Source organism: Malurus melanocephalus, unplaced genomic scaffold (assembly GCF_030028575.1).
Source record: "Malurus melanocephalus ecotype Western Australia unplaced genomic scaffold, MMel_1.1 scaffold_472, whole genome shotgun sequence".
In the NCBI taxonomy this organism is placed as follows: Eukaryota; Metazoa; Chordata; class Aves; order Passeriformes; family Maluridae; genus Malurus; species Malurus melanocephalus.
Window position 1 is genome coordinate 79,362 of NW_026623704.1, and position 25,447 is coordinate 104,808.

General features: G+C 41.2%; 1 protein-coding gene across 6 annotated transcripts in view; it reads left to right on the forward strand.

Moving 5' to 3' along the window:
- Nucleotides 1-25,380, forward strand: part of B4GALT4 (beta-1,4-galactosyltransferase 4) — a 26,141-nt gene extending 761 nt beyond the window's left edge. The window contains exons 2-8 of one of the 6 annotated variants that reach the window (XM_057380816.1): nt 157-272; nt 13,305-13,784; nt 15,338-15,570; nt 18,997-19,184; nt 20,845-20,967; nt 23,328-23,432; nt 23,881-25,380. In XM_057380816.1, coding sequence (XP_057236799.1) covers nt 13,517-13,784; nt 15,338-15,570; nt 18,997-19,184; nt 20,845-20,967; nt 23,328-23,432; nt 23,881-24,022 — 1,059 coding nt within the window. In that variant the 5' untranslated portion in view covers nt 157-272; nt 13,305-13,516 and the 3' untranslated portion in view covers nt 24,023-25,380. Of the gene's footprint in view, nt 1-35; nt 273-7,709; nt 7,731-7,794; nt 7,839-10,643; nt 10,728-13,304; nt 13,785-15,337; nt 15,571-18,996; nt 19,185-20,844; nt 20,968-23,327; nt 23,433-23,880 lie in introns of those variants that run through there. The other 5 variants (XM_057380818.1, XM_057380815.1, XM_057380821.1 and 2 more) reach the window with 5 other exon arrangements.
- Nucleotides 25,381-25,447: the final 67 nt, after the last annotated feature.

Genomic DNA, 25,447 nt, shown 5'->3' on the forward strand with positions numbered 1-25,447 from the left:
GGAGCTGCCCGTCCTGAGGGCGAGCGGGTAAATTGCGTGCGGGGGAGGGTTTAGAAATGAGCGCTGGGTTAACGAATTGCCCGGCCGCTGTTTCCGTTTGGAATCGTTAACGAAAGGGCGAAAGGGCTTGGCTTAACTGCACCTCGTCGGACTTAGAGCATCGGATACGTGGCTGAAACTGGGTCGTCTTGTGCAGCTCACGACTTCCCTGTGTGTGTGCGGGACACCCCTCATGGACATCACCGGCGGGACTTGSGGATGTGATCCTGCAAGTAAGTCTGCCGGGGCGTCATGTCAGCATAATGTAGCGTTACCGATATAATTGGCAATAGTTACATATTAAAATATTTTATACCAAGTGGAARTACTTACTGTGCCGGGCTCGGGGATTCTGAGTCAGGAGGGCAGTCTGTAATTTGCGTTTTAACTACAGCTTTTGAATGGTTKTGTGTTAAAGTAAATACAGTACAGGGTATTATTTTCTCCATTTGACACATGCAAACCGGAGCATAGGCAAGTGATGCTKTTCACAAAAATTTTCTCACTGACAKGATGTAAWTTTTTTCACTCACTGTTCCAGATGTTATTTTGGAGGAATCAGAATAGTGATCAGAGGTCTTGAAAGGAGACTTGCACAGGTTCATGGAAACCATCATTTGACAAAAATGCCTCAAGGGATGATGGAAATGTGTTTGCAGGTATTGAGGGGAAGCAGAAGTGGAGCAACTAGCAAGAGTATTCAAGAAAGTTTTATTTTTGAATAATAATATAAATGCTTTTAAAGTAGAGCTCTGATAGAATTTGAAACCTTACAGATTTAATATTTTCACAGTACTTTAGTGAAATTTTCAAAAAGAATATGTGTATTCAGTTTCTTACTAATACTTGCTTTCCTCAAAGAGTTAACAATACGCATCTCTTGTGGATTTAACATTTTTCTACCCCTTCATTTAACAGCTAAGGAAGTTCCCAGGAGACAGCTGAGTCAGTTTACAAGACAGCTTTCAACAGAGAGGTTTAGAGAAAAGGAAGKTGAAAGTTTGATGTCTTTGAGATAGCTGCCATTAAAAAGCCCCAAAGAAATAAACATCAGGAGCAGTTCACATTCTTCAACTTAAATATTTACTCTTTTTGTCAGTAAAGTTGGTGGCTATGTGAAATGCTCTTTCTCTAAATATTGTTTTTGCCAACTCAGTGGTAACTCTGTAGGTCTTCTGTCATTAATTACAAACACTCCATTTAGATTTAGAATACTTAAAAGCACAACTTCAGGATTTTGTATTATTCTCTCTCATTATTCAACTTGGATAATGTTTCATGAACCTTTCTTTAACAGTGTGGAATATCACCTTTCACCCAAGATACTATTACTGTAAATGAGTTTTCTTGATAAACACTTCCTTTTAGTRTGATTGATCTTGGTTTTGATTCATGTGGGTATTTCCTTGTCATTTTTGTAACAGCTATTTCATTTTCTTAAATGCTTTTCAGTTAGAAGTAAGACATTTGCTAGTTCAACTTTGAAAAGCTTGTGTTTTTCTCTCTGGTTTGAGTTGATAAGTCTTTCTCTTTTAAATAATATATAGGAAAAAATAGAAGTTAAGGAGTGCTTGCTTTTTGTTTTTTTAATTATATGAGCTTAAATCTGAGTTACCAGTGTGAGTTTGGTGAACTTGGGTTTTGCTAGTTTGAGTGAGTTGTGCCTGGGGATTCTGTAGCCTGGTTGAATGGTGCAAGAGTTTGGTTTAAAAAGGTTGGGGTTTTTTTTTTGCAAATACGTAGTTCAGAAGTCACCCAGCAGGTCTACAACTGGGATAGCTTTTTTTTTTTTTTTCTTCAGAGACTGGGGGCTTTGCCCTGCATATAAACGAGACCTTGAAAATAATGTAAAACAATGGAAGAGTGATTCCATCACTTTTTTTTCCTTTATGGTTTTCAACATATTTAGCGTGTTTTGTAAGTATTTTGTCTTCTGTTTGCAGTGCTTTGGCATGCCTACAAGTAACATGCCTTACAGCTACAATTGGRTCATCTTGGTGTCCTGAGAGCAACAGCTGGGCAATATTTATATGTCAGGCAGTGAGTTTTGGGATCAAGTTATCATGCATTATAATTCAGATAATTATATTTTAAATGCACATAATGATGATTGTAAATGTGTACAGTTAATAGCAATGTTTTTGGATCTGATGTTGTKGGGGCATCAGAAGCACTAATCTTGTGTTTCCCCTCAGTCTTCAGTTGTGTAGCTGACTTCTGAACTCGTGAAGCTAATTTTTTTCACCAGTGAGATGGGAAGGGGTAAGACCTGCACAGTAATGAGAAGCAAAGGTAATGAGAAGAGAAGGAAAGGAGCCACTTTCCCCTGCTCTGCTTYTGAGTTGAGTGTCATCCCTCTCGACCTTTTCTCTTTTTCCTGGAAAGAGAAAGCCCCTGTCTGCTGCTTGGGTGAGGAGGTTGTAGAGACAGGAGTACTTTAGCCCTGAGAGGGTTGGAGAGGGGGAGTGCACATCACATCTCCCTTAATTCTCCAGATTCYCCAGCAGTATCTGGTGATGTGGGGGAAAGAGATTCATAACTAAATGTAAGAGTGATATGCTATCTCTCTCTGCCTGAAATTTTACTGGGCTGTTTAATAATATCCTGAGTCTTGGGAGTATATTTTTCAAATTACTTCTGCAAGCATTTGATTAAAATTTCTTGTTGCAACATTGTWCTCATTTTGAATTCCAAAATGCTGTTCTTGGCCATATCACTTCCAAAGGGTTCGAGTTAGAGCTCTGAAATTGTATGTTTGAAACTTTTCTACTGCATAAAAATCCATCTGCAGACTGATTGAGAACCAATTGGCATAGGTGTAAATTGTGTTTTAACATGGAAAAAGTCTTGTATATTTAACAGCTTAACCAAGTCATGCTGTCTGCATAGCTTTTTGCAATAGGCCCTGACAATTTGTAATCCTTGTGAAAATAATAACAAAAAAAGGTAAAACCTACCTAAGGGAACTTTAGCTGGAATGTCTTTGGTGCAATTCTCATGCTGAAGTACCTTAATGAGAAACAAATAATGGGATTCTATTCTCAGTTAGGTTTTCATAATGCATGTTCACCTCTGTTAGTTTTCATTTTTTTACACCTTTACCTTTGTTCACAGATACTTGTAAACTGAAAATTATAAATGTATTAAGTAGTCACGGGTCTATATTACTTCTGTATTGCTTTAGCTATCTCTRGTTGACACTTTAATTTTAAAAAGTGTGTTGTGAAGCTAAAAAAAAATGTGCCCTTTTTTAATATAGCGTTTTTCTCAGATATTATTTTATTGTGCAGGAGAGAGTTGGGTGAGAAATTTGGCCAGGAATATGTTGAAGTGTTTTTGTAAAGTGTCAAGGCCCCTGACATYTGTCATCTGTACTGACTGATGCCACCCCAGCAAGGTAACAGCTGCCAGAAAAGGATAGGGCGTTGCTGAGTTGAGTCGTGACCTGAGCATTCCATTTCACATAAAGTTCTTGTGTGCACAGAAATCTGTTTCACCATGTGGTTTTTCAGGATATTCCACTCATCTTGGATGGAAAGGTGTTGTCAAAAAGTGCTGTATTTCTTTAAAAGGTATTTCTGTTATGAGCAGTTAGGGAGCAATGGGCTGTGCCAGAGCTGTTTGCTGTATCCCTCACTCCGTTGCTTTGGCTGGGCTCAGGCTGACAGTGCTGTGTCTTACAGTGAGGTCAGTGGCTCAGCTGTAGTTGTGTAACAAGAGGGGCCATTCATAAATGTGTTTCTTGGCCTAGAGATGTCAGATTGAATTTCCTAGCCTAACATCACAGTTYACTGTGCCTKAGGAAAGTGAAAACTGTACTGGAGYGTYGGAGTAGCACCCGCACATTTGCTATGGCTAGAGGCACAGGGTGCAGAGAGCTCTCTCACCTGAGTGTACAATAGTCAGCCCYAYGCTRCAGCAGGAGGAGWGATGCTYTGAAGRAASGTGCAGCCYGTGGCATCCTGGCCTGGATCAGCAATAGTGTGCCCAGCAGGACCCAGGCAATGATTATCACCCTGCACTCAGCCCTGGTGAGGCCACACCTTGAATCCTGTGTTCAGTTCTGTGTTGTCCCTTTCTACAAAAACGATCTTGAGGTGCTGAAGCAAGTCCCGAGAAGGGAAACAGAACTTTCCACTCCAGCTGAAAGGTCTGGAGCTCARGTCCTGTGAGGAGCAGCTGAGGGAGCTGGGGCTGTTTAGCCTGGAGAAAAGGAGACYCAGGAGGGACCTCACCTCTCTCTACAACTGCCTGAAACAGTTGGTTTCTTCTCCCAAGTAACAAGGAATCAGAGAAGGGGAAGTAACCTCAAATTGCACCAGGCAAGGTTTAGATTGGATATTGGGAAACTTTGCTTTATGGGACGGGTTGTCAAGCCCTGGAGCAAGCTTCGCTGTTAAGTGGTTGAGTCACTGTTCCTGGAAGTATTTCAAGGACTTGTAGATGTGGTGCTTGGTTTAGTGGTGGGCTTGGCAGTGCTGGGTTAATGGTCGGACTGTGATCAGAGACATCTTTTCCAATCTAAATGATTCTGTGATTCTATGACTTGCATTCTTTGTCTCCCTGAACTGTAGTGGGTTGGGAAGTAGAGGAAATGGAATGAGTGAAGTTGAGCCTGGGAAGAGGGGAGTGGAGGGGAAGTGTACTTTTTGTCTCTCGCCATCCTACTCAACTTTTACTTGACAATAAATTRATTTTCCTTGCATTGAGTCTGCCTTGTCATTTGGTAAGTGACCTCTGAGCCTTTACGTCCTTGCTTCTGTTCAGGATCGGTAAAGTGAGAGTGTGACTGGGTGAATGTCTAGCAGCCAGAAAATCAGGAATAGGCAGTCATTCAAAGGACAATGGTTTTCACACATACCAGTGCTCASGGACTGCTGCATTTGTCTAATGCATTCCCTGTGGAGAGAGTTGTTCACCTTCTCGATTGTGAACCAGAGCAGGCTGGTACATGGGAATAGCACTCCTTGTTTGGGGTAGTTGAGTGGAAGAACAATGGTGTTCCTGTTAGGGATATGCAAGATAATRAGACACTCCTATTTTCTTCTCTGTCCCTTTCAGTGCTTTTCTACTGTGATGTTCTCTTTGAATGAAATGGATTTATTGTATTTACCTGCCAAGTTTTTCCTCGTTTACATGATTGCAATCACTTCTTCTGTAATGCCCACGTTACTGGAGACAGCAAGTTGTGTAAGCTAAAATATCCAGACTATTGCCCTGGTTTCAGCTGGGATAGGATTAMTTTCCTTCCTAGTAGCTGGTGCAGTGGTGTGGTTTTTATTGAGTTTGAGAATAGTGTTGATAACACACAGATGTTTTGGTTGTTGCTGAGTAATGATTATCCCAAGTCATGGGCTTCTCAATTTCCCGTGTCCTGCTGGTGAGAAGGCTGGAGTGGCACAGGAAGTTGTGAGGGGGCACAGCCAGAGCAGCTGGCCCAAACTGGCCTAAGGAATATTCCATGCCAAATGGCATCATGCTCAGTGTATCAGCTGGGGGAAAAGCTAGCCACAAGCAGCTGCTCRGGGGCTGACTGGCTGTTGGTCAGCAAGTGGTGAGCAATTGCATAATGTCTTTAGTATATTCTAATTATCATTGTTATTGTTATTCTAATTATTATTTTTTCTTCCTTTTTGTCCAGTTAAACTATTTTTATCTCAGCTGTGAGTTTTCTGCTCTTCTGATTCTCTACACATTGGTGGGGAGCAAGGGAGTGGCTGTGTGGTGTTGTGTTGCCAGCTGGGGTTAAACCACGACAGTTATTTCCTGGTGTGTTATGTATTTTATCTTTTTTTTTTTTTTTTTTTTTTTTTTTTTTTTTTTTTTTTTTTTTTTTTTTTTTTTTTTTTTTTTTTTTTTTTTTTTTTTTTAGTTTGCAATTCAGGGAGTTGGAGCTGCCAGTACTTTTATTCTTTTCTATTGAGTATCAAGCAGTTATCAAGTAATAAATAGTAAGAAAAGAGTGTGGAGCTAGCACATCGGTGTATCTCTTTGTATTCTTGACATGACTGGAACACTTTAGCTGTCTGTGGCTGTTACTGTAATCAGGCCTCACACTTACACCTTTTTAACTCATCTTAACTCACCTTTTTAACTCTGCATCTTTTAAACTCATACATTTCCTCTTTAAAACTGTCTGGTTCCAGGCAGTTTGTAGAATGTTACCAGTCGTTGCCTGGAAACATCTGTTATCATTCTCCTAGAATAACCATTCCCAGTCAACTGAAAGCTGAGCTCCTGTTATTCTGCTGGTTCTCATACCAGGTTTTCTGACATTTTTCRGTGGAAAATGTAGACAAAGGATTACAGAAACTTGCTAGAAATACTKCTTGCCTTCTAATCCAGCTAGCTCCACGTTTTCATGAGAGCTTGTGCTGGTGCAGAGAAATTACTGTTTGGGGACTGGACCAGAGAAAAAGATGAGATGGTGACAGTTGACATCCAGAGTGGTCTGGCTTTGTGACTGAGGGTTGAAACTCCAAGTAGGTTCTTTCTGTACTCCTGAGTGTCTGAAATGAGAAAGCTTTTCCCTGAAACTCTTGTGCAATCCTGATAATAGATAAGACCTTTGTGGAACAGAGGAGGTGCCACTTACTGAGGAAGCCTTGAAATACCTACGTGCTTGGAATGCATGTATTGCACAAAGAGTTCAAACAGGTTTGAGTTACAAGAGGTTAACACTTCTCATGAAGCTCTATTTATACTTTCTCTCCATCTTTTGCTACAATCCACCTTACCCATATACCCTGTGTCTGCTCAGGTCTCATCCTTACCATATTTTTAGGTGATATCTGTATATCAACTTGGAGGCACAAGAAAATCCCACTTAAGAAGCTTACCTTACCAGAGACAGGGCTCATAAATTCCTCTGATGTAGGTGCAATTCTACTGGAGCAAGTGTGTTTGTCAGCACATACATATATATACACATACATATATACACACAGAGCAGCTCAGGAGAGGAGGGTTAGGAAGGTTGGCAGGAAAACTCTTCCTGGTACCAGAACTGAGCCAGCACAGCTGTCATTGCAATGCTGCATCCCTGGGGGAACCCCAGATGGGTGAAATGACAAAGTGGCACCTCTGTTTGCATCCTGCTGATCCTATGAGGTTGCTACAGGAATTTTAGGGKTCAGAATGGTAGAAAAAGCACCATTGAGACTACTTTAATAGTCTCAGTAGAAGGTTGCCTTTCATGAAAACCCTAGTTAGGGAACCAGGCTGGTTGCATAAAAGTAGATGCTTTGGTCCTTGGTGGTCATCAGTGGGTATGTCCGGATGCTAACAGARTGTGGGAGCACTGGGACTTCTCCATAGATAAGAACAAGAGGGTGGGCAGCTTGATGTATGTAAGAAGAATGACATCTCTAATGTTTAACATCTCCAAATGGAGTAGATGCCAGAAGGGCAGTGGTAGAAACTGTAGTTTTCTTTTAGGAGCAAAACTGTAGTTTTGTTTTGTTTTTTTTTTTTTTTTTCCTTTTACGAGCCTTTGTTTCTAATGGAAGGGTTTGCTGTGGGAATTACTTGTAAGCAGTACTGCTTCTGCCCCGGTATGCCTGAGTGCCTCTCTGCTGGTTCTGCAGTGCAAGGAGGGAAGGAGGAAGGCTGGCTGCCATAGCAGGCTGGTTCACAAGCTGAGGGAGGGGCATGTGGGACAGCACCAGGGAGCCTCTTTGGCCTGAGGAAAAGTGGGATGTGTTTACTCTTTTTTTCTTTCTTTTTTTCTTCTTTTTTTTTGTTTTAATATTTTCCCTATCCTGTGATTTGAGGTGACTCTTTCCTACAGCATGTGAGAGGTAACAGAGGTCTCTTTATGGTGTGGAGTTTCTTGGATGGAAATTGTGTGCTGCTTGTGAAGTGCTCTCTGTAGTTCTTGGAGTGAGTGTTCGACAGGAATGAGGGATTCCTGTGGCAGCGGCAGTGAGTGGTTTAATGTACTTTCTTCATTTGGCTTGAAGTTCTGAGAAGTGGAAGGGGAGTTTGAGCATTGGATGTATATTGTTTGTTTTTCTTTTTAAATAGCACCATTTCTCAGTGCAGTTGGTGGGTTTTAAATAGGAAGAGGTAATAGGATTATAAAAAGGTTGCATAAAGGAGGTGTTAAAAGCTACTGGCTTAATGCCCTACTAAGAAACTAATCTGTTGAAAAGAAGGAAGTGCCTGTGAAAGGAGCAGGTATAAACTCTTGAAAAACTCAGAACTTGGACTGTCCCCCATAGAAAAGCTGTACAGTGATCTTTCTACCTTGCCAGTTGTGAGAATTTAATCCCTTCTTGGTGGATTTCATGAAGAATGCTGCACTTCCAGATACATCCAGAGCTAACCCATTGCTGCTTTTGATTTTGGCCTAGATAAAATAAGAAATAGTTGTCTGCATAGTACAGAGTTGATTAAATGCAGTTCCAAGGGACTCATTCATGCTTCATTTCCTGCTTGAACTTATTACAGTTTTTAGAGTTAGGTTGAAGTGAATGCTTGTTGCTGCTGAACCTGTTCTGCTGCCTTTAGAATTTCTGTGTGAGCTTGAGGAGCTTGCTGGGGCTTCTGAAAAATCCTGTATGGGAAATCAGTCCTTACTCAACTGTGTGAAACAGGTAGAGTCAGAAAGTTGGTTTGTGTAAATTAACAATTAATATTCCTTCATCAGATGAAAATATCTTTCTGGAGCTGTCCTGCAGGTGTTCCATACAGAGTGAATTGTTTTTAATGTGAATATATGAARAATAAAATTTAGGCACCATGTTCTTACTGATTATTTATACTGTTAAGCATAACTTTTTTCGATAAGTAATCATGTGAATCTAGGCTTTAGCATAATTATCATAATGACAGTTTTTATCTAAAAGTTATCAGGAAAGATCTCTGTTTGGAACATAATGTGTTTTTATCAACCCCAGTTACTTACCAAATTTTGTTCATAAGATTACTTTCCTTCACTGATATCTGGATCAGGTCTACCAGTTCTCAGTCTTCCTGCTGCTACTAACTTTGTCTGCCTAGGAGTTCTGCTTCAATGAAGAATAACAGCCTTTATTCCAGTATTTCTGGGCATTTCTGAGCTTGGTAATGCTAYTGGCTTCAGTGGGGAGGCAAATGCATAGGTTGACCCAGCAGTCCTTACATGGGGAATCAGCTTGTGCAAGTGTTGCTTGCTTGGTCTGTGCTTGCAGTGTGTCAGACTCCAATGCATGTGTTTTTATTCTGGGAAARACCTGGATAAGTATGGACAGGGTTCTGATCTTTCTAGTTTGCTTCAGAAGAAGTCTTGTCTATGCTGGAACCTTGCTTACTATTTTGGACTTCCTGGATGGGAAATGGCGAGTTAAGGCTTCATGTTTGTGCTATCAGGCTCAAGGATGGGAACTGAACCCCGCTGTTCAAGGAGGAACCACAGCTCTGTGTTCCTGATGGGTTCCTGCTCCTGTTATGAGCAGGGCCAGGAGCCTTCAAACAAGGAAGTAGGGCTTGGCATGTGATTCAAAACATATAGCAGGCTATGGAACTTGAGTTGTCASACAAGCTGCAGAGCACAGGGACAGTTTTTGGTACAGATGTGATACTGGGGAAAGCACAACGTCCACTGKTTTTGTGCCTCAGTATGACCAGGGAACTGTTTAGATTTGTGTTACAGCATCTGTTTAGATACAAGTACACCTACATGTAGATGGAGACTTTCACCTTTTCCATATATTTTAGAATTCTGACTGATTTGCATAACTGTGGCTTTGTTCTGTTAATTTTTTTTTGTCATGTGTTTTGAAGTGGGTACTGTGGTAGTTTTGACCTTGTGGCCTGAAGGGCTGTGGCCTTCTAGCCAGCTGTAACTTTCTAAACTAGGTTTGGTTATGCTTCACTGAGAATATTTTTCACAAGAAAGTTGTGCTTTATRTTCCCTATGAAAGTTTCTTTGGTCTATTTTATGAAGGTCAGATCTAACTAGAGTCAGGTTTCAGAGCTATGACAAGAGTTTAGTTGCACCACAAGTATTCTCCCACCCATATCTCAGGGTTTGTCATCCTGAGTTACAAATTACAGAAGAAAGAAGAGCCATGTTTCTGGCTTCTGAGATATTATTATTTRTAGCAAAACTTGTTCAGTATTAAAGTATTGTGTTATAATGTTATAATGCACATGTTATAATGTACAACTGGTGGTCTTTTTTCACCACCACCCTCAAACAATATATTAACCATAATCTAGKGATATCAAAGATGAAAAGAGGTGCTTCTTTAACTACATAGGGAATAAAATGAACATAGGGAAATGTGGGCCCATTGCTCAGTGGAATGGGAGACTTGGTTGCTCAGGAYGTGGAAAGGACTTAGGTACTGAATGTCTTCTGTGCCTCAGCTAAGGCAGTAGTTAAGACTACTAAATTTGGAGTGGGTTTTGTATGACTRTTATAGTCAGTATTTTATTAAGACTTTTCTCTTAATAATGATTTTATGCATATTTTATAACTCTGGCTTTTATACTACTTCTCCAGGTGTGGCTTTTTAGCATCATGCCCTGAGACTTAACATTTTAGGGTTTCTTTTCTTTGACAAGGTCCAAGCTCTGGTCTTTTTTTTCTCTAGCTAATCTGCCTGATTTAGCAACCCAGGTACTTTAAGCTTGCTGGTGAAAGGTAACTTTTTCAACTGAAGAATCCTTAGTGTGAAATGGTAAAACAACACCCTTCACAGGTGAGGGTTTCTGACCAATGTTTCTTTGACCAAGAAATTCTTTGACCATTGTTCAATGACCAAGGTTTCTTTTCCTTTTGCCTCTCTGACAGGCAGGTTCTTATTGAGGCTTAACTTCTTGCTTGCCCTTTTATTCTCAGTTATTGTCCTCTTAAGTTCCCAAGTTCTCAGTCTTTGGCAGGAGCTGTAAAAGCAACAGCTCCTCACTGTTTGTCATCTTAGTTCCTAAGGGTACAGTTCTTCCACAGTTCTTCYTCCTCTGTTGGTAGAATCAGGTGAACCTTTCTGTGCACATGCTATTCTCAGGTTTCAGGGGAAAAAAAAGCCAAGCAAACAACCTTTTAACCTCTGAAGTAATAATGTAAGGTAAATTGGGGRGTAAATTGATTAATGCATGATTTTCCATTTAAAATACCAAAACACCTCCATGCTTCTCAATTTTGAAATACATGCAGTATTCTCCATAGATAACACCAAAATACCAAATTATCCAAGTGCAGGTTTCTGAAACATGAATTATTGCCCCYTGCATGAGTGTTGTGATGAGCTGAAGGTGACTAATGGTTGTGATCATGGATGCATATTTATACTGCTTAAGTTGAAGTGCTCAAGTGTATTTTAAGTAAGAGTACCATTCTGTTGCTGCCATAGAACACAGTGGGGATGTGATTTTGGTTATTMTGGGAAGTTATTCACACTGACAGTAGTATAGTCTGATTATTTTCAGAGACAAGTAATGTGAACTTTTAGTAGCAACTCCTTATAGAATCTTGCAAAGCTGACAAAGGAAAATGCATATATGTGAGATTTGGAATAGGAGTGGAGGAGAGTARAAATAAGGTTGGTCCAGTAAGTTTGTAGTTTATGTCCATAATTTTAATGCCTTAGTACCTTGGCAATTTTACACCTCCATGCTTTTCCTGATATTTTAACAACGACAACAAAATATTTCAGAAGCTTCTTCTGACTAGTACTGCTGCCTGCCTCCTGATATTTCTGTACGTATTTTTCCATGGATAGTTAATTTTTAATTTTATTTGTGGAAAAAAGAATTTCTTTTGGGGAGTCCATTTGCACTAATCTGAGTACCAGTGGTGAGCAACTGTTTTAACTTTTTTTAAAGATTGTAGTTCACTTCTAGGAAAGTGGGAAGCTGTGAATGTAATAAACTCTTTTTGATAGTCATTCGCTGCCTGTCAAGTTCAGYATCTTAACTTTTGTGTTGTCCTTTTCAGTCCAGGTTAATTTGGGGCACACTTGGAATTGGTCCTGCATCACTTTGTACAGTAAATCCTTAGGTTTATTTTGGAGAAACCCCTTGGGGGAAGTGCTTCACCTGAAGAATGCTGCATAGTATCTTTGAGAGGCCATGAAATGCAGCAGTTTAAATTATTCTGTAGAAACTTGCAGGTAGAGTTTAGGTACGAAAAATTGATTTAATGATTACAGACTAATACTACCCATGGGATCCACACTGCTCTCAGATGCTTAGAGAGCAAATCACATATCATCTCATAGAGCTTATCACTGATTTCCTGTATGCAACTATTGCGGGATATAAAGTGATGGGGGAAGGGGACATTTTTTCTTTTATTTGAGTCCCTTTACTTCCTTAGAGCAATGCTGTGCATTGCATGTGAAAGGGGAGAGCAGGTTTTCTACTCCATGTAGTGCATGCTAGGAGGGACAGCAGCTGGTCATTCCTAGTGARCCCTGAGAAGCTTGGGGGAGTTCATCTTGCTAGTCCTAGGTCAGACTCCCACATACACCCCATGAAGCAGTAAAATTCTCCAGAAGACATCTGGCCTAAACTAATGGAATTGTGGAGTTACTGTATTCCTTGTGCCTGTGATATCTCTCTAGGGTCTCACAGAGGCTGGTATAAATAACCTTTTCCATGTTTTTGTGTTTCTTCTCTTTGATCTAGCCTGTTTCATGTGCATTGGCTTTAATCATTGCCTTTGCTTCACTTAGCCTCAGTCCTTGTTCTTCTCAGAGGTGGCAGTTTTCTWGTGTGTTTTCTATATCAAAGCTCTCTTTTATTAAAATGTCATTCTTTCTCTTCTATGAGATGATAATAAAAGTGGAAAGTATTAGAGTGGTAACTATAGTATGTTGGCAGTGAAAGGCTGTATGAAAATGGAGCTCTTGAAAGAGGGCAGGTATGAAGAAWTGGATCCTCACAGACCTAACACTTATAAAAAACTGAACCTTTTGTGGGGCWTTACTCACAGCCAGCAGAATGTCTTGCTTTGCAGCTGTTGTTAATTTTGGTTGGAGCAGAAGTAGTAAAACCTGTGTTATTGCCAGGCACTGTGCAYAGACATAACACGGGGTAGTGGTTGCACTTTCTGATCTGAGAGAGGAGAACAAAACAGGAAAGTGGTTTGCATAAAATTGGGTGGCTGGTTTGTGGCTGAGCTAAGACCAAAGATCAGTGTTTTGGTTTTTGACCAGTTGTTCATACTTGGTTTGTGCATTATCATAACCTGTTTTCATGAAGTCTGTGAAGGTGTAGTAGTGGAGGTGTCAGAAACTAATTCTCTCCTTCCTTTTCTCTTTTTTTTTGTGATCCAGATTGAAGTCGTATTTGTGACATTTGAAGAGCAAACAATACTATGGCTACATGAATTGCAAAACTGCAGGAAGTGTGGMAGCCCTCCCTACCTCCAGCTTTACTTCCCGACTGTGACATTCTTACTGGGAACAGTGGTTTCATCCCTACTGGATATGCAGTGACCTGCCTTGGCATCAGAGCAGAGGAAGCARTTTGTGCATCAGGGAAAGCCATGGCCTTGAGCTTGAATGTTTCTCACCTCTTCCAAAAGTTCAAACTGTTGGTGCTTGTTACTTTGTTTTTGATGGTGCTATGGACAACATTTAGTTACTTAGTAGACACCAGACAGGAATTTCCTAAAGCTAAGAGCATGGTGGAGTTTTTCAGGAAGGTTGCTAGCCTGGAGGACAGTCAAAAGGAAGAGAGGATTGAATCCACTGAAGATGTTCCCATGGCGAAATCATTTGAGGGTCCCTGCCCAGCTCAGTCSCCATACCTGCGTAAGTAATGGTGTTTTCCTCTCCCTTCTGATAAGTTAGTCTGCTGCAGTGCTGCTGACTTGGGTTTCTTCCTAGCCCTTTTCCAGTTGGATACTTTTCCTGTGAAACCAATACAACCAGTTGCAGGAGGCCCTCCTGGGTGAGGAAGTGTCTTGTGGTACAGAGTGCCTGTGCTGGGTCTGGCTGGGAGAGCAGCTGGTGCTGTGCTCTGCATTTATGGATAAAAAGCTTTTATAATGCACCAGTAACATGGCTACTCTGAACAGTGTTTGCACTCCACTGAGGCTTTGTCTCTGTCTATTTAGGTCCCCTAAAATCTGGTGAGGTGGACAGGAGGCTGGGAGTGGACACAGCCTGGACTGCTGACCCCAGCTGTAGGGGTATTCCATACCTGTGCCCATGCCATTCATCATGCTCAGCAGTAAAAGCTCGGGGAAAAGAGGAAAGAGGGATGATAATGGTGGCAGCATTTGTCTTCCAACAACTGCTGGATGTGCTGAAGCCCTGCTTCCCTGGACATAGCTGAACACCTGCCTGCCAGTGGGGATTATTGAAGGATTTTTTCCCTCGCTTATGCATCCATCTTTTGCTCTTTTTAAAAATGAAACTATTTTTGTCTCAACCACAACTGTTTTCACCTTTCCTCAGTTTTTTGCCTTTTCACTRTTAAATACACTTTTGTGTCTCTGTGTTGACAACTGAAGGACTTTGCAACTCTTTTGGAGTTAGCTCTAATTATGATGAAAGTTCAAATGGGTGACTGTTTCCTTGGTCTGGGCTTTTTTATTATTCTGCTTTTTTTCTTGTCTTGGTACTGCTAGCAGCACCAGGCTCCCGCTTTGTTTTATCATGTCATTATATTTTTTCTCTTCCTTATTGTGAACCTGATTAGGGATTTGTTTGGGAAGCTGGATTCTTCTTTCTTCCCTGGTGTAGTCCAAAAAGATTCTGTCTACCTAGACATCCTCACTGGTGACCCCGAAATGTATTTGATTAAGTAAATGCAATGTGGCTGTTGCCATCACAGTTGCCTTCACTGAACTTTTTAATGGGCTTGCTGAGTCTAGAGGAGCTGGGATTATAGCTAATGCAAGAGAAGGGATGACAATTTCATTTGGCTAAGAAAGACTTGGTGCATTTTATATTAGAAATGTATAGCCTAAACCTGTCATGCCTTTCTAGTGCTTTAGATAGGACTGTGGCTGAAAGAARTCATGTCTATGTCTCTTTCCACTTTCTTCTCCTCTGCTTTGCCCTGGCAGACATTTTTGGCCAATCTTTCTGCAGTAGCATGGAACTTCTCTTGATTTTTTTGTTTTAATTTTTTTTTATTGCCACTACTTCATAATCAGTTTAAGCAACTATGTGGTTGACACCCTCTCCTTCCACTGCCTGCATAATACCTTGTAGTACTTCTTTTCTCTTRGAAAGGCAGGGAAACCAACTGGGGCTTGAATCTGGGTTTCCTACCCTGTTTACAGAGTCCCCATTAAGTGACTGGACCAGCCACAACCTGAAACGACTCAGGAAAGCTTCTCRTGCTTCTCTTACAGGAGGTGCCAGCAAGCTCTCCTTTGAACCATCTGTTACACTKGAAGAAGTGCAAAAGGAGAACCCTCAGGTAGCCAAGGGCCGGTACCACCCTGTGGAGTGCTCAGCCCTGCAGCACGTGGCCATCCTTATCCCTCACCGCAACCGAGAGAAGCATCTGCTGTACCTCCTGCAGCACCTCCACCCCTTCCTGCAAAGGCAGCAGCTGGACTATGGCATCTATGTCATTCACCAGGTGAGGCWGAGATTTTTGGGTGAGGATGATGGCTGTGCCCTGCCTCTGCTGTCTGTCATCAGTYCTCCAAGCCTGCTTTGAACTATTCTGCTTGCTGAGAGATGCAACAGTGCCTGCAGCCACTGCTGGTGGCACTACTGGGTCTCAGRGCTGGGGAGTATTGGCAGTGTCTTTAGCTTTGTTCATTTCTCAGCCTAAGTAATTTGCTGTTTCTGAGTGAGCATTCAAGGTAAGCATTTTTTGCACTGCTAATGCAACTCACTTCTCTTGCAGTACCTACACATGTAACTAGGCTGGCCTGTTTTGTTTCCACATTTGGAGTTGTTTAGATTGAAGGCCCCAGTTTGTCTCCAGCCCCTATCTCTCATCAGGCTCTTGTGCTTAGTAAGTTGTGTGTATCRTGTGGTTGGATTTTTGCTTTCTCAAACTAAACACAATAGCTGCTGCTTGTAGCTGCTTTATTTGCTCATCAATGGAGGTGGGAAGTAGTTGTCATGGAAGGTCACTTGGTTCCTGAAAGATTTATTAATTTCTTTATTTGTTCTTTCTAGCAATGCTGTTTCAGTGGCTAAACTCAAACAGATTTGTGCCACATTGTCTTTCATCAAAGTGCTTATATTCTGCTTGCATGTGCTAAAAGCATTATACATTTCTATTTTGTAATATGTTGTCTTTTTCTTGATCTTTTGTTATGCTTGCTTTTTTTTACTGTCATTTACTTGTATGTTCTGCTTTGACTCTAAACARACATGTTCAGGCAGAAGGAGCCTGTTTAAAGAGCTTAGAGTCAATTAATCAGTATGAGGCAATGCTTTCTAGGTGAAAACATACACACTTACATTTTTGCTCAATGTCTCAGCAGAACAGTAGCAAAATTCATGGCAGGATATTTTTACTTGGAGTGAATTGTTCTTTCAYTGTTTAGTCATCATGTGGCCTGTAGAGTGGAAAAATGGAGGGTKTTTTATTTCTACATTAATATGTACTATAATAATACATCTACTGACTCATTCTAGCAGGAAACAGAGGTTAGGAATAAATTATTGGGAGAATGGGCGTACCTTTTGAATTTACTGAAATATGTGAAGTGGAGAGCTGCTGTTGTCATATTAGCAAAAAGCAATACAGAAGTATGGAAGTTTTGTCTGCAGCAGTGATGTGAGCAGCAGTGCCCAACCTGAACTTGCTCTATCAGAGATTGTGCTTGGAATATTGGAAGYTTTCACATAGCTTTTCCATGTAGATGGACATGCCCAGAGACTGGAATAACAAAACTCTGGGTATAACAAAACTCTTCTGGGGCAAATCCATTTTCACTCTTGATTTGTGATGTCATTMATTGTTTTAAGTCTCTTTTGAGGAAAGAAAAACAGGATTTAACTGTTAAAATATACAGTCTACTGTGGAGGTAGCTTAGATGGGCCTCTGGTATTTTTTTTTTCTATGAGCCACTGAAGGGCTTACTCCAGATTTCTTCTTTATGGGCTGCTTTTAACATGTCTAAAGTCTGTTTCTCTAAGTGTGTGCATACATGAATGCAGTCCTGAAAACAAAGTGAGTTTGTAATCCCTAAAGGGTGAGTAATTTCTTTCCCAACATAAGTTTTTCTTGTGGGCAGTGTTCTTCCATAGCAACAAAGGGAGACAATTCTGTCCTTAATAAAAGATGAATGAGTTTTGCTATTTCTTCAGTATGTGCTCTGACATGGAAAACTTCCCTTCCTGGGAAGCAGTGTCAGCTGCTCTGGTGCCTTGCACTTATGAGGAAAACAACTTCAGCACATGGTAGATGCTGCTCCTGAACTAAGCTGGGTTTGATACTYAGTACAAGTGATTTTCTCCAAATATACTTTACCAGCCATCTGATTTGTTCTGTTCACTCAATAAACCTATGTTTTCATTGTCATGAGGAGATTATCTGATGAGTGTTTTCATATAGAGGACATTTTAAGAAAAACTAACAAAAATCCGAAACAAGCAGAAAAATACTGCATGCAAAAATTTGACATCCTAGATTTTGGGTAAATTGTATCTAAACTTTTTACTGGAAGATTTCTCTCTGGGAATGAATGCAATTGATTCTCCATCTCTTAATTTCTCATAATGGGCACTGCATTGTATTTTTCAGACTGCAGGAATGGAGTCATGAATCCCATAAATCTTCTTTGTGCAGGAGCAGATGGTTATTAGTGATGGTGAACAAATCCTGCTTTACAGCAAAGTGTTGCTTTTTAAAACAATAAAACATGCTTTGTGTACAACAGCTTTTCCCTACAGCTTACCTGCTCTCAGCCTGGGGACGCTGGCTTTTTTTCTCATTTTCCACAGAGCCTCTTTCTGTCCAGGCATCTTCTACAAAATTTGCTAGAATTCCAAGCATTTTCCCTTTATTTTCCCTTAATTTTTTTTTTTTTTATTTTTTCAAGTACCTCAGGTGCCTTGCTTTGGAAAGTGACTGTCCTGTCCATTTCTGGGAGGGCAGGGCTTGGCCCTCTGGTTCCCAAGTGGGAACTTGAGGCAAATCYTTACTTTGTCCTCAAGAGCAGAAAGCCTTCTGCAAGCTGGCACAGTGCGTGGCCAGGTAAAAAAATGAAAATAGCAACATAAGCACACATGTTTCTCCAAAGTGAATGATGACATGATAAGCTTTCAAAACAACCAGGTGTTGATATATATATACCTGTACCTCAGAGGTGAAAATTTGATTTTTGAAAAGCAAATATAAACTAACTTATAGCAAAAGCAAACTATGAAGGCTAGTAAAAGTCAAGCAAAGCTCTGTGCTAGGAGCAGGCCCCATATAGCAGCACAATCAGRTTATAGGTAGGAGGTGAAAATGAAGAGACCTGCTTTTCACTTCCCACTCTGCCACCTGCGTGTGAGCTAAGGAAATACAAGGAGCTATTTCAGCATTGCTGTCCTCCCAGCTGAGGGGACAAACGTACATTGTTTGTGGCGAGGGCTCTGACATTTACTGACTAATTAGCATGGGATTAACATGGGCATTGGGTTTGGTTTTTCCTTTTAAAAAAAACTTCCATAAGCCTTACTGACACAGTTGTATGGAACACCAGTTTCTAGACTGTCATGATAGCTCTTCTGTTAAGGATCCTGATGGTAACTCTGGGACAGGAGGCAGTTATGTCCCCTAATGGAGCACTCATGCATGTGGTGCCCAGAAAACCAAAGACTTTCCTGGCCCTGGCATGATGAAGAGAGGCTGGAGGAACTCTGCACCATTGGCCACTTGGGTGCTGTGCCCAGTGTTAAGGGGCAGCTCCTTGTTCAGTTACTGCTGTAAAGGTGCTGGAAAAGCCACACGGATCTGGGTGCAAACCATGTGATCAGAACAAATGCCCAGGTGCCCCTCTGGTTCTAAAGCTGTGGCACCTTCTTCAGAATTGTTTTTTTCCATTCTSTTCCACAGGCTGGCAACACCAAATTTAATCGAGCTAAACTGCTGAATGTAGGATACCTAGAGGCCCTAAAAGAAGCAAACTGGGACTGYTTCATTTTCCATGATGTGGATCTGGTGCCAGAAAATGACTTTAACATTTACATGTGCGACACACAACCAAAGCACCTTGTAGTTGGCAGAAATAATACTGGATACAGGTAAGAAACCAGGAATGTGGAAAGAATACCAATGAGAAATACCACGTTACTGATAATGTTCCTCTTCTGATGGAGATGTATGCTGATAATTTACCCTTCTTCCTGACACCAAGTTTCTGGTGATAACACTTCACTCTCAAGTCAGCCTTGGGGTCACCAGTACAAATGATCATTGTCATTGTTCTGATTTCTGGGGCTGAGTTAAGGGGTGTTTCGAGAGGAAAACAACATGCCAGAGGTTGTGCAGAGACCTTCTGTCAAAGCTAGAAATGCATTAGTTTCCTGATCCTGTGATTTGAGGGTGTTACTTTACTATAACAGAACTTGCCACTTGCTTCCACAATTGAAGATAATATCACTAGTGGTTTACYCCAGGTACTAGGGCTGGTACTAGTTAGTATCTTCATCAGTAGCCTRGAAGATGGGGCAGATTGCACCCTCAGCAGGTTTTCAGAAAACAGAAATCTCACAGGGYTGGTTTAGGTACCAGGGCCTGGTACTTGGCTGGAGAAGAATGGCCAGCAGGAATCTAAAGTTCAACAATGCAGGGTTTTGCACCTGGAGAAAAATAACTCCATGCACCAATAGCTGCTGGAKGACAACTGTGTGGAAAGCACCTTTACAGAAAGGGATCTGGGGCAGCAATGTGCCCTTGTGACAAGGATTACTTGATCTGCAGCAACCCCTTCAGCCTTCACAATTTCTCTGTGATGCTGTGACAGGAGAGAAAATCAGCCAGGAWAAATAGTCTGAAGGAGGTTGTGTTGAGGGTCTTGTGTTGTTTTTTATTTTCTCCTTTGGTGTTTTTAAATTATATTCATGGTAAACCAGAAATAATAAGCATTATCTGGCCKAATAATAAGCATTATTATGTAAAGTGCCATAATGGGTACTTTCTAGCCCTGGCAATTTGTTCATCTGTTTAGATTCACAAATCAAAATGTGATCTGCAGCCATGTGCCCATCACCTCTGCATGGGCTGGGRCAGGGAAGTAGAGATTGTGTTGTAATGTTACCTTAAGGGCCAAGACAGAGGAGGGCATCATAAAAAGCAATTAGCAGAAAGGCCTAAGAAGATAAATAAACATGGTATGTAAACACCTTTCTAAAGTAGATGCAGTTAGGATGCAGAAGGTAAGTTAGAAATTAATCTCCTTTAGAGCTGAGCTCCATTACATTGGGTTACTAAGTAACTTGCACTGTACCTTACCTTGGAATTGTTGTTGCATTACTTAGTAGCACATGTCCTCTTGCTGTGAGCTGATTTCATTCCAGGTTTTTCAGATTCAGCTCTGAGACAGTCAGTGGCTCGCTGATGTTATTGCAAAGCTTCCACTACATTAGTGCATGGCTTTGTTTCTTTTCTATACATCAGAGTCCCTGAAATGAAGTATCTTTTTGGCTGGCAAGGGGAATTGTGTAAAGAGAAAGGAGCTTCTGAATAAGACTCTATTCTCTCAGTTGGAGAGGTAACTTTCTCTGGCCTTAGGCAAATCACCATCTTTTTGAGGAAGGAGAAAGAGAACAGGACCAGCTTTCAAGGATTTATGCACCCTTAACTCTGTGAAAGACAAGTCTAGATCTGGAGTATCAGGGTGATATTTTTATTATTGATAGAAYGTGACTTTTAATTCTTCATTCTCTCTTCTTGTACCTCTAGGTTACGGTACAGGGGATATTTTGGAGGTGTAACTGCTCTAACAAGAGATCAGTTTTCCAAAGTGAATGGATTCTCTAACAACTACTGGGGTTGGGGTGGAGAAGATGATGACCTTCGAATCAGGTAAACAATTTTAGTTTAAAAAAATTTTAAAAATTGGCGCAACTTCACACTGTGCCTCCAAAAGTAGAACACTACAGGGGCCTTAATTCAAAACAGTMTTGAACAGTATTGCAGTGGAGTTGTGAAGTGCAAGATGCAGTTCTATGAGCAGTTTCCTCTTCACAAGAGTTAGGTATGCCCAATRCCTGGTCCTCTTCATGACAACACTTGGGTGGGGGTTGGGTCTGGGTTATTTGTTTGGTTTGGTTTTGTCTCAGATGCATAGAATTTGTATTCTTGCTGGGAAATTGGTTATAGTTGAAGTCTGGAGCGGGGTTTGCAAAAGTCGCTTTGCAGGAGTGTGGGAGTGTTTTGGTAAGACTGGGTGTTTTGCATTCATTGACTACTGGATTTACTCCAARCAGGGCTTAATTTGTATTTGTGTGGTATTGATTATAGTGAAGATAGCAAATAACTTGAATTTTAGAAAGGCTACAAATATATGCAGATACCCTTTTACTTTTGTTTAAACTAGTTTTGCAGCTCTGCCTGTCAAAGTAGGAGAAACCTGTTCATTGGAAAGGTTTAGTGGGACAAAGAAGTCAACAAAAATTTTATGTTGATCTTTTGCCCTTTGCTTAGGAAGAAACCTCTAATCCTGCATTGCTGTTAGTAACTAGAGAATAAACCATAAGCAAACAASAGACAAGAACCCAGAACTCCACAAGCTCTGCTGCAGAGCGTATCAGTGTGTAATTTGGCTTGTACTCTTGTCATTTTGAAGTTGTTATCCTTTTCAGTTGCTTAAATATGCAAACAAACATTTTGGGGATAAAATTTATATCCTTGGTGAYGTTAAATAAATATACAGGGGATCAAGTGTATTAAAAGTTAGGAACTTCCAAGTGAAAGTGTTTGTCGGTGTCAGTTGAGCAGATTGGTCAGCTGTATCTCAAGAAATCTAAATCTCAAGAATCTCTAAATCTCAAGAATCTAGTCTGCTGGAGGCATGGATTTCTGTCCCTTCTTAACCACAGCTATTTTTTCCTTCTTACACACACCAATTTCTCTGTGACTTCCTGGGAGCGGGCTTTTCATTAGTGGAAGAGGTGGCTTGGTGCTATCTTATTCCATGGCCTTTCTTAGGCAGCAGAGAAGCAGGAGTGCACCAGAACATCAGGATTTACTGAGGGTCTCTACGATGTTTGCAAGGGGTGGGAAACAAAAAAATGAATGCTTGTGTGTGGCACTTCCTAACTTTGCAACTCTTGAGGTCTTGGTGGGGAAACCAAGTCACGACCCAGTGTGTGCTCTGCAACTGGACTTGGCTTGTGCATTTCTTTGGGCTTTGGGCTTTGGGCTGTGCTGGTGACCGAGTTTGCAGGGTTAGGAAAGGGCAAGCTTGCTGTCTGCTGGGTTGTGTGCAGAGATCCTTGGAGCCTTCCCGAGGGAAGTCAGCAGATGGCAGCATCCCTTCGGTGCCGTCAGAAATTGGATAAGGGGGGCTCTCGGTTCTTACTGTTCAGCCTCAGGGGCAAACTCTGATGGTCTCTTCTGGGCTCCTTCCTCACGTGTGTATCACAGAGAGATTGTTCAGATCATTTCTTGTCGTTGTTTGATAATTTACTGCTACAAAGTCATGGAAATCTGTAAGGGGCTCAGTTTTTTCAAATCTTGATTTCCTGTGTTTCTTTCACTGGTAAGTGACTAGCAAAGAGGTGGACTATTTCTTAATTCCCTTGTCATAAAGTTTCTTTCTTTCTGCTGTCAGAGCAAAGTTGGGTCCCATAGATATGTTTAAGGTCAAAAGCTCCAACCAAGTGACTGATGTCAGACACTTAAATCCGTGCATAGGGCTCYGTGCTTCTGGCATTGTTCTCAGAGAAATTTTCTTCATGTGAACAAAGATTTGCAGCTGTCTGCCAGCTATTAAAAAAGAAAACAAGCTTCCCCCCCACACTTTTTTTCAAGTGGAGAACTATCAAGTATAGGGTTTTTATTGCAGGGTTGAGATGAACTTGTTGCAGAACATATGGAGACTTGCTTCAGGACAGTACAGAGTGGTGTAGTCAATACTGATATAAATGTTGTCTGTTSTATAATGTGTGCTTAAATCTCTGCATCTCTACTGTAGTAGCTACCTGCTTCTGTTCAAAAGAAAGGGGTCTCCATCACCCTCCCAGACCTGTTCTCCAGAAACACAACTCTGAGTCTCATTTTTCTAGAGAAATGGGCTGTGGAAGAGATGCAAATGAGCTTTTACACTCTCTATTTGCCTCCACAGCATCTACAAGAGATGAAGTCTCCAATTCTTTTTTTTTCATTAACAGCTGGTTTATAGGTGTTGTCTTCCTCACAGCACTTCTTATTGCTTCTTCCAGGGTTGAGATGCAGAAGATGAAAGTGGTGAGGCCACCTGCTGATGTGGCCAGGTACACGATGATCTTTCACAACCGTGACCACGGCAACGAGGAGAATCGAGAGAGGTGGGTCAAGAACAGCTTTCTACCTTGCATTGTCTTGGTCTGTGGCTGAACCATGCACCTGGGGGCCAGGTTCTTTGCTCTAGGCCAACTAAGCATTTTGTGGTACTCAGAGGCTCTGGGGGACACCCCTGTGACAGCACTGTACACAGCTRGCAGCTGTTTTCTGTACATGAGGTCTTCCTAGAATTGACTGGGTGCTTTTCCCAAAAAACTTCAAAGTTACAGTTACATGGATATGATTTAAGCATCTGATTTCAGAAACTGAACCAAAAGATTTCCCCCCCCCCCATATGACTGTCCATGCTGAAGACAGGAAAAAGAGGATTTTGCATTCCCAGTAGATAGACAATGGCAGTAGCTTTGTTTCCAAATTTACTGGTATTGGGAAAAAGCTCAAAACTCCCCTCCTGTGCATGTCAGTGAGGCTTTTTCTCCTCTTTGTCTCCAGGATGAAGCTCCTCCGTCAGGTCTCCAAAACATGGAAAACAGATGGGCTGAATTCCTGTTCCTATAAACTGCTCTCAGTGGAACACAACCCGCTGTACATCAACATCACRGTGGATTTCAGTGTGCAGCCCAAGGTCTCATAGGTGCCAGCACCTCCCAGRTTATAGAAAATGGCAACAGATCTCCTTTGTGGTTGCTGTCAGAGCAGATGACTTCCAAGCATCTGCTTGGAARAGTCCTTCAGTAGCACAGGAGAAAGTAAAGCGTTCCTTCACAGCATCTCACTGAGTGGTTGAGAGTTTCCTTTCCTTGAGAGTCCTTTGTGAGGACTGGAGTTAYGGACTGACTCAAGGGACAGATCCTTGTGTTCTTCTATGCACTTTTTGCTGGGACATTTGAAAGTGTCCTTGTTTGGGCTGATCCAGTGGAAGGACTTAAACGAAGTCCCTGAAAAAAAGTTTGGTTTTGCAACTATTTCTAAACTTATTTGTGGTCTCATTAAAAGCACAASAATTCTTCATGAATGGCAAACTTAATGAGAAAAGTTGATTTTTTTTTCTAGCCTAAGGAAACACTGCTTATATGTGAGGGAAGGGCAGTAATGGTAATGGGTGTTACAAATCTCTCAATAAATGCAGTTCACTGAACTCTGGAATGTCTCTCATCCTTCCATGGGACCACAGTGTCCCATGTGGAGGGACTGCTGCTGTGTCCTGTGGCAGTGATCACAGTGTCATTCCACAGCAGGATGCCTGTTATTCTCCAGGGGTGGCAAAGGAAAGACAGTGGCCAACTGTGTTGGATGGGGAGAAATTCTTCTCCATGTTTTTTAATGCTTTGGGCCACACTGTTAGCAGAGTGTGTGTTTGTATACATATCCAGGCCATTATCATCTGTGAGTCTTGTTTAACCCATTTCTTAAAGTCTGTGGATAACTATTCCGCTGTACTGCAAAAATCTTTTTTTTTGTGCAAAAATCTTGATCAGAGCACTTACCTTGCTCCATTATATTTAATTGTCTTTACATGTTGATGTGAACCCAGGCTTGGGAGAGTTTCTTTTAGGACATTTCTCTACAGTTGAATAGACTGAAACGTTAAATGTTACTAGTTGTACTGGGATATATGCAGCTTTTCAGGGATGAAGAAATTTTTGTATCTTCAAGTAACAAGCCAAAATACCCTGTGTCACACTCTCAAAATAACTGGACCTGGCARGCAGTGCTACAGCCTGACGTGGCAGAGAAATAAAGTTTACAGCAAGGGCTTGGGCAAACTGTGTCAGTCTCACAGTGAGGTAAGTACAAATGCATTCCTGCCAGGGTCACAGCTCCACTGTTGACATGTTTGACTTAGTTTTCCTCTAGTATTTAATTTCTCAGAAGTATTTTGTGTTGAAGACAGCTCAACCTTGAGTGATATTTAATGTCTGAGCAACAGCTGAAGTACTGGATTAATTTCCCTGCTCTGAGCAGGAGGTTAGACTAGGTGATAGCCTCAGGTCCCATTCAATCTGCATTACTTGCAGCTACAATAAAAATTTTTAAACAGTGGTAGATCAGAAAAAAA